The sequence below is a fragment of the Bipolaris zeicola genome (assembly GCF_000523435.1).
Source record: "Bipolaris zeicola 26-R-13 unplaced genomic scaffold scaffold_469, whole genome shotgun sequence".
Lineage (NCBI taxonomy): Eukaryota > Fungi > Ascomycota > Dothideomycetes > Pleosporales > Pleosporaceae > Bipolaris > Bipolaris zeicola.
Window position 1 is genome coordinate 1 of NW_006912518.1, and position 8,206 is coordinate 8,206.

Below are 8,206 nucleotides of genomic sequence, written 5' to 3' on the forward strand. Positions count from 1 at the left end.
GTGTTGACGTTAACGCGTCGGAGCAAAGTGGCCGACTCGCTTGGGTGGCCGACTCGCTTGTGAACCACGTTAGTAGTTGTCAAACCTTTGTTACCTTCTATATAATCTGACAGTAAGATACATGCAAAGATGACACTTTTCGCCTATGCGCTGTGGTCTACCCATCGATAAGAGCTGTCTAGATAGCGGAATAATCTTACTCCACTTGGGTCGTGGATATCGGGCTGTAACTTGGGCCGTAGCATTGGCCATCGCTGTGGCTGCACATACTAGCTTTCGTAATTAAAGACATTCAATATCCAATAATTTGACAAGAGGACTCAATAAATGATGCTTGCGCGGGCCAACTAAAATTAGTTGATAAATCTCATCTTTTTGTGATTGATTTTACGACTGTCATGTAAGGGGAAGCACTATAAGTCAGTGCGGGGAAGATGTGTCGGGAAGTGGCGCGGTATGTGTACAGAAATGTCGTGGATGTACGACACGCCAATCAGCTTACTATTTGGGACAGCCAGCGCCAAGAAAACTGTTCTCACAGGATCACCCATGCTGCGTCGTTGCAAAATGTGGCTATATTTGTATCATGGTAATGACTATTTAGTGTTGTTTGCATCACACTGTGACTTCTCGGTCTTGTGTACCTCGCAAATACTTTTTCTACCCTTTTGCAATACGACGTGTTTCTGCAAGGGTTTCTCTATCTGTTGTTGGAAACCAAGATCTTCGTGTTTCGAGCCATGCCTTACCCAAAAGACGCCGCAACGCCCGTGACATGCCCGATCGAGCCCTTGAATTCACTGGTAAATGAAGTTGCACCCAAAATTCAATCTGTAGACATCAAAGAATTTGAAGCCCAGAAAAGGACTGGTGTCATTCACCCACCTCGGTTGGTCTCGGTCCATGCAGATGGGGCACCCGATAACGACCCAGCATGTGCATTGCAAAGCGATGATCGCCTGGATCTTATCATAGTCGGAGCAGGATTCTCCGGTATTTCTGCAATCTATCGCGCCAGAAAACTAGGGTTGAGGGCCAAAATATTCGAGGCCGGCCTTGACTTTGGGGGAGTCTGGTACTGGAATAGGTATCCGGGGGCTAGAGTCGATTCAGAATTTCCTTTCTACCAGCTGAATATTCCTGAGGCGTACAAGTCGTTCGACTTCACCCAAAGGTTCCCAGACCACAAAGAGCTCCGCCGCTATATGAACCATTTGGACAACGTACTGGAATTGCGCAAGGACGTATTTTTTGGGGCAGAAGTTCGTGGTGCTGAGTATGACCAAGATCAAGGGGTGTGGACAATTGTAACTACAAAGGGTCTTAAAGCAACTGCGAAGTATCTCGTTCTCGCGACAGGACTCCTGCACAGGAAGTACTGCCCAGATTTTCCAAGTTTTGCGAAATATAAAGGCGAGGTATACCATTCCAGCTCCTGGCCTGATGACGAGAATTTGACGAAGAAGAGGGTGGCTGTCATTGGAGCAGGTGCGACATCTGTTCAGATCGTGCAGGAACTGGCAAAGCAGACAGCAGACGGGGGATCCCTGACGATATACATACGTCGTAAGTAATAACTGAATCTCACACGACTTGTAAGTCCTTGCCAACTCGAATCTCTCCAGGGCCGAGCACTTGTATTCCTATGCGCCAGCGAGATATCTCTCCCGAAGAACAAGAAAGCCTGCGGGCCTATTACCCTGTTCTCTTCAAAGAAGGCCGTCAAAGTAGAGGGGGAATCCCGATCAGTAGTGTAGGATGTAATGTTTTTGAACATACAGTCGAGCAACGAGAGCGACTCTTTGAGGAATTGTGGGCCCGAGGAGCGTTTAACTTCCTGCTTGGAACGTATCGAGATATCGCCATCGATGAGGAAGCGAACCGCGAAATTTACAATTTTTGGGCGAAGAAGGTCCGATTAAGAATGAAAGATCCCCTGAAGAAAGATCTGATGGCGCCGCTGAAGCCTTTGTATCCATTTGGCACAAAGCGGCCACCTCTCGAGCGCGACTACTATGAATGTGTCGACATGAAACATGTCCAAATCGTCGACTTGAAGAAGGACCCTATCAAGGCATTCACCGAGCATGGGATCGCGACTGAATCTGATTTAGTTGAGAAGCAGTTTGATGTGGTCGTCCTTGCAACAGGGTTCGATAGTTTCACAGGATCGTAAGCTTCCTTCCTTTTCCTCTTTTGCTTCTTGCAAAGGTGGCGAAATGCGCTAACCAAGGGAAAATCGCACAAAAGATTGACCCATATGGGCTTGAAAAACAAGCACGGAGTGGATATTAAGGACATCTGGAAAGAAGGCGTACGAACATATCTGGGAATTCTAATGAATGGATTTCCCAACGCCTTTGTCCTATATAGCCCGCAAGGTGCGTCTTATGAACCAACACGTCTATGCATTTTTCTCTCTAGCTGACGAAATTGGAGGGGAATAGCCCCTACAGCATTTTCAAATGGACCGACAATAATTGAGAGCCAGTGCGACTTCATTTTCGACATTATTAAGAAGCTGGAGAAGGAGAATGCAAAGTCGATCGAACCAACGACCTTGGCTGAAGACGAGTGGAAAGCTCTTATTACTGATATGACTGCAGGCTCGCTCCTGAAAGGGACCGATTCATGGTGGAATGGTGGAAACATCCCGGGCAAGAAAATCGAGGTTCTGACCTACGGCGGAGGCATTTCTGAGTATGAAAAAACATGTTACACAAAGCTAGATGGATGGAAAGGTTTTGTGATTGAAACGAACAGACAAACATCATAGACATGGAATGCCATCTTCTTAGATAAACAATTCATACTTAGTAACGTTGTACCAAACAACGTGATCAAAAACTCAGCCTGGCCTGTTGGAGGGAATGAAAGAAAACTAAACTTTTGAATAACTTGAAATAGTCTATAGGCAACAATAAACCTTCCATGCCAATGCTGCTTCTCATCCTCTCAATCTTCGATGCCAACCCTACTCTTCGTCCCTCAGTTGCAGCTGCACCATTAGCGGCCCTTTCTCCCAGAACGAAAAAGCCTTCTGCTTATCCCATGAACTTGACTCGGGGCTAAGGGTGAGGTCGAAATTCCACAACACCCTGGCCAGGATCACACGCATCTCGTTATATGCGAGATTTCGGCCAATGCAATTGCGAGGCCCAATCGAAAAGGCTTGCATGGCATCTCGATTGTCACCGTAGAAGGGAGACTGAGGGTTACGCGTAGACTCTGGGAGCCAGCGCTCAGGACAGAAATCCAATGGGCGATGAAAGTTGGTATCAGACCAGTTGGCAGCAGATTGATGAACGGCAACGAGGGACTCATAAGTGTCAGCAAACTCCACGACTGTTCGTCAGTGCAGACACTTACCTTTGGAGGGACCATGTATCCCGATATGTTGGTGGAGCTCAGTGTCCAGCGAGGCAAAATGCCACTTATCGGTGGGTACCGCCGCATTCCTTCCTCGAGGCAGGCGTTCAAGTAGGGCAGCTTTGTGGAAGTGCTAATGAAGTGGATATCCTCTTCAGCTGTAAACGTCGAGCGGACTTCCTGAGTGACCCTGGCTAGGGCGACTGGGGTCTTCAAGAGCCAGAACGTGGTCCCGGAAAGTGCTGTTGAGGTAGTTTCGGCGCCAGCTATGAGCAGTATATTGGCATTTGAGATGACCTCGTCTTCGGAGAGAAGATCCTTGTTCTTTCCCGTCTGGAGCAAAGAGTCCATAAAGTCCCCTCTGCCATGTAAGTTGTCATTGTGAATACGTTCGAGAGAAACGGCCCTGGCATGATCTGATTGTCGCTGCTTCGCGTCGTTGCCTGATGAAAGCTTCATAACGATGCGGAAGATGTGAAGCAGCCACGGGTAGTCACGGCACATATTGACCACTTGACCGACTTTGGCGAATTCAAAGATATTAGCGACCCATTCGTGATAAGTTATATCTCTCAGTCCTCCGAAGGACTTCCCAAATGCCAGGTCTCCAATGAGATCGAAGCCTACCAGGTTGTACCACTTCACCATGTCCGCTGGGGTTTGCGAAGTCGCCACATCGCGCAATTTGTGGATCATTTCGTCTATGTATTGCTTGATCAGACTTTCTTGTTGACGAAGGGATTTCTCGGAGAAGGCATTCGCCATAGATTTTCGATATCTCGAGTGGTCTGCATCGTTGCTGAATGAGATATTGGGTGTCTCATCCGGCGAGTAGAAGAGACCCTTGGGCATTTGCACACGATTGTGGCCGTAAATATCTTTCCAAGCAGCTGCAGTGCGGAATGATAGTTCGTACGGGGAGAAACGGACAACTTCGCCATATTGGAGATGGAACTCGCGAATCTTGTCGTCGAAGCTGCCGATGATAGCATAGTAATGGCGTACCAAGCACGATGCAATCCACAGCTTTGGTCCAGGGAAGTGACGTAGTGGGTGGAAGTAGATGTTATAGATTATAACAGCTAGCTGCCAAGTAACGAAGGCCACAGTAACGAACATGAGGGCGAATCCTATGCGGACATTCTCGATGAAGCGCTGGGCCAGGCCCCGTGAATTGTCAGACATTGTGCTTGCTGATTGGAAAAAAAAGCCGGTGGATGCTTGATAGTTGCAAGTGATAGTACAGCTCCGAGCAGATATGTGTGGAATTGATGTTCCCACAACTCCCCTAGCACATAGGAACCGACGGTCAGAGAGCGAATGGGCCTCTAACTTTCTAGGCGCCAGTCGGGATCGGGTCCGTGATCTTCCGGTCGGGATCGGGTCCGTGATCTTCCGGTCGGGATCGGGTCCGTGATCTTGCGGGCGGGCAGCGGGCCTGTGTCACAGCCGCCGCTTGCCGTCGTGCAACCACGCTGTCGTTCAACCACGACACGTCTCTTTTGTCGTAGCACAGCTCATGTCGGTCGATACGACAGTATAGTAAGTTGTGAGACTATCCTGTTGCTGACCTTTGTTTTATCTACCTACATGGCAAGAATTGAGGAGTTTACGCAGCATCTCCACTGTTCTGTAGAAGTGGTAATGCTTGGATTCGCCCTCGGGTGTACCATATTCATCTTCTTGGGACCTGTCCTTGGTTCTGTCATGGGCAGCTTCGTGTCCGATGGCCCGGATCAGCGATGGCTGCAAAGTCTTCATGGCCGTTATCGCAGGAATCATCTAGATCGTAAGCATTCAGACGTATGCTCGTTTGCTTCCGCAACGCAGAATGGCCAGCTATGGACTTTATGCAAAAGACTGGCCCTCCAGTTCTCGACATAAACCGTCCTTCACTTCTTCATTACGTATGCAAAGTGATTCAGCTCTGAATCGGTGCAATACTAGTGCAATTGCTGTCAACTTAACCAGTACGCACAGAGTAATCATGTAAAAACTCATATTATAGACAATTTCTCATATCAAATTTTTGTCAAAAGGTTGATTATTCTTTCAAGAAGAAGCCTTGAATCGCCCATTTGCATTGGACCTCTTCCGACGATTCGGTGAGCGCTTGTAGCGCGTTGTTCAATTTCCGAACCTCTTCAATCTTGTCAAACTCTTCCGCTTGAGCCTTGGAGAGGAATCTCGTTACGATTTTATAATTTCTCGGAATTTTCAAGTCTCGAAGGACCCAAAATGTTTCAATCTTTGCTGTTTCTTTCGCTAGGCATGCAAAGTCGACAAGAGTTTGAGTGACCTCCTTTGCATTGGTATCCGCTGTCTGGAAAGAGGTAATACGAGTGACTTGCTTTTCGTCAAGTTCAGGAGATCCCATAAAAGCCTTGACTTCCGCGACAGGCTCCAGATAGTCGCAGACGAGTCCTCGTTCTTCAACGTTCGGGTTCTTGGGAATGGGCGGTAATCTATCTCTTCGGCGCCGCAACCCCTCCAAGTCTACCCGAATGCCATACTCATAAGTCCTGCGAAAGGTATCAACTAGTCGAAATAGCAGTCAGATTCTAATCTAGAGCATGTATTGGTTTAAAGAAGGGGGGAATGGGGACAGGCGCCGGGCGGCAATTGAAGGCATTCGTACACGTCAACTCGCCACAGGCGTGGACATCAATTCCCTTGTTGCCATCATAGATCTCAATGACGTGGATTGAATCCGGGTCACCTTCCGGATACAGCCAATAGTAGCATCTGCCGAGAACATGGATTATTAGCCGCATGTGTAGTTATAATAGCCGAGGTTATTCATATCTGACCTGGTTGTCTCCTCATTATCCCAGACATACTGGGCCAAAGACGCGAACTCGCGCTTAACATCTTCGACATGGCCCTTGTATGGTGTCAACGTTGCCAGAACCACTGGCGAAAGTGTTGATAGATCACTCATTGCACCTCGCTCTTTTGGGGAAGTCTGCTTTCTGTAGCAAAACTTAATATCGAGTGTTGGCCAACTGAAGTCTGCGTGCAAGGGAGGTGCTTATGTATTGTACCTGGAAAGGGTTTGGCCGAGCGGGGTTTGAGTTGGCTCTGACGTGGCTTGAACCACCGAATCGGGGAATGTCGTGAACTTTCGACATGCTGATAGTCAGCCTTGCCGTTTTGAGCTTCACTAGATTTAAATGAGTTTAGCATTCTGTGTTCCCTGACAAGATTCTTTCTTCTCTTTCACGACATCACTTTCCTGCGACATTCTACTCCGTCCTTGACACACCACAAGAATCGCCCAACGCTATGACCATTTGCATGGGCACCTCCAACAGCTGATGAGAAAGACGCCCGCGAAGAGGATCAATCCTTACCCTGACAAATACTCCAGCCCTTCAAAACCTAAGCAAATTCTTTTTGACAGTCCTTATCAATCGGCCGATCATAAGTTGTTCAGGCTTTTTGAGAGTCAAAATACGGGAATCTTGACAATGACGTCACTGGATTTTACAGGTAAGGTAGGCTAGGGATGTCGAATGTTGACATTTGAAAAGATACTGATGAGCTTATTAGGTTGCCATTGTCAGTGGGTGTGCATCAGGAATCGGTCTTGCAACCACTCGGCTACTCCTGAGCTTCGGTGCGAAGGTCTTCGGGCTGGATGTCAACAATGCAGACCTGATCCACAGCGCTTTCACGTTTCATCGATGTGATGTTACCACTAACGAAGCTGTCTCGGAAGCCATCCAAAACTGCTTGGAACTATATGGTGCACGAATTGACATATTAGCAAATGTGGCTGGGGTCATGGATGCATTTTCAAGTGCCGATACTGTTACGGAAAGCGAATGGCATCGTGTTTTAAGCATCAATCTCACCGCTTGCATGTACCTGACCAAGGCCGTTTTGCCACATATGCTGCCATACACCAGCGGCGCCATTGTCAATATTGGAAGTCGTGCATCTCTCGGGGGAGGAGCTGCTGGTATAGCATATACGGCCAGCAAACATGGCTTGGTAAGCGTTGATCACCACTCTATCAGCCACTGAAACTACTAATCCTTGGAATTAGATTGGGTTGACCAAAAACATAGCATGGAGGTTCCATAAGCAGGGGATCAGATGCAATGCTGTCTGCCCTGGAAGTAAGACACCATTACTCTTACGTCGATATCCTGTCTGACATCGAAGCAGATACCCAAAGCAACATCTCCCAATCCATGCACATGCATGAGCTGGATCAAGTAGCCTATGAGGTAGCTATGTAAGTTTCCCAGACCTCCTACGCCTATTATGCTAATATCGTGCAAGGCCAGTGCTCGGCCTTCATACTCCCTCAAGCTCTGTCCAGGCTGTCATCAAAGCTGAAGAAGTGGCAAATGTGGTTGTTTTTCTGGCGTCCGACATGTCAGCAATGGTCAATGGGGCCGTGATCCCTGTAGATAATGCTTGGAGCGCCCTGTGACTCAATTCGCGAAGCATATTGAGACAATGGATTAAATGCTAACCGTCAATCTGGGCTGCATAGAGATTTTTGCCATGCTTTATCAAGTCATGTATCGTTAGTCTGAACGTGCTCAGTATGACATAATGATATCAACAAGCCCCAATTCTCAGGCACACACAGTGTGCTTTGGATCCTTGCCAATACGGCTGATGGTTTCCTCCGCGATCGGAAAATAGTCGATTCTAGATACTATTTCCGAAACTCGTCAATTTTCTATCGGATATAGGGGTAACACGTCGCGAGAAATCGATTTACGCCAACTCTAACGTGTGCAGCCCTCTCGTTGAGGTGCTAGAGGAGGTATTGTCGATTTTCTCGTGACGTGTTCAAAATGCGAAAATCTTCGAAAAC

At 47.7% G+C, this 8,206-nt stretch overlaps 4 protein-coding genes across 4 annotated transcripts; 2 read left to right on the forward strand and 2 right to left on the reverse strand.

Moving 5' to 3' along the window:
* Window positions 1–740: 740 nt before the first annotated feature.
* Window positions 741–2,776, forward strand: COCCADRAFT_10211 (uncharacterized protein; the record flags this gene model as incomplete). The annotated part of the gene is made up of 4 exons (XM_007720403.1): window positions 741–1,566; window positions 1,626–2,172; window positions 2,251–2,381; window positions 2,448–2,776. 4 exons carry the CDS (start codon window positions 741–743, stop codon window positions 2,774–2,776), a joined length of 1,833 nt encoding a protein of 610 aa, XP_007718593.1.
* Window positions 2,777–2,974: 198 nt separating this feature from the next.
* COCCADRAFT_10212 (uncharacterized protein) lies at window positions 2,975–4,554 on the reverse strand (the record flags this gene model as incomplete). Its single annotated transcript, XM_007720404.1, has 2 exons — window positions 2,975–3,319; window positions 3,370–4,554. The coding sequence occupies 2 exons, from the start codon at window positions 4,552–4,554 to the stop codon at window positions 2,975–2,977; spliced, it is 1,530 nt and encodes a 509-aa protein (XP_007718594.1).
* Window positions 4,555–5,413: 859 nt separating this feature from the next.
* On the reverse strand, window positions 5,414–6,500 carry COCCADRAFT_31331 (uncharacterized protein; the record flags this gene model as incomplete). Its single annotated transcript, XM_007720405.1, has 4 exons — window positions 5,414–5,907; window positions 6,008–6,114; window positions 6,210–6,334; window positions 6,414–6,500. 4 exons carry the CDS (start codon window positions 6,498–6,500, stop codon window positions 5,414–5,416), a joined length of 813 nt encoding a protein of 270 aa, XP_007718595.1.
* Window positions 6,501–6,839: 339 nt separating this feature from the next.
* Window positions 6,840–7,813, forward strand: COCCADRAFT_31332 (uncharacterized protein; the record flags this gene model as incomplete). The annotated part of the gene is made up of 5 exons (XM_007720406.1): window positions 6,840–6,866; window positions 6,922–7,365; window positions 7,421–7,493; window positions 7,543–7,612; window positions 7,660–7,813. 5 exons carry the CDS (start codon window positions 6,840–6,842, stop codon window positions 7,811–7,813), a joined length of 768 nt encoding a protein of 255 aa, XP_007718596.1.
* Between the last annotated feature and the right edge of the window lie 393 nt (window positions 7,814–8,206).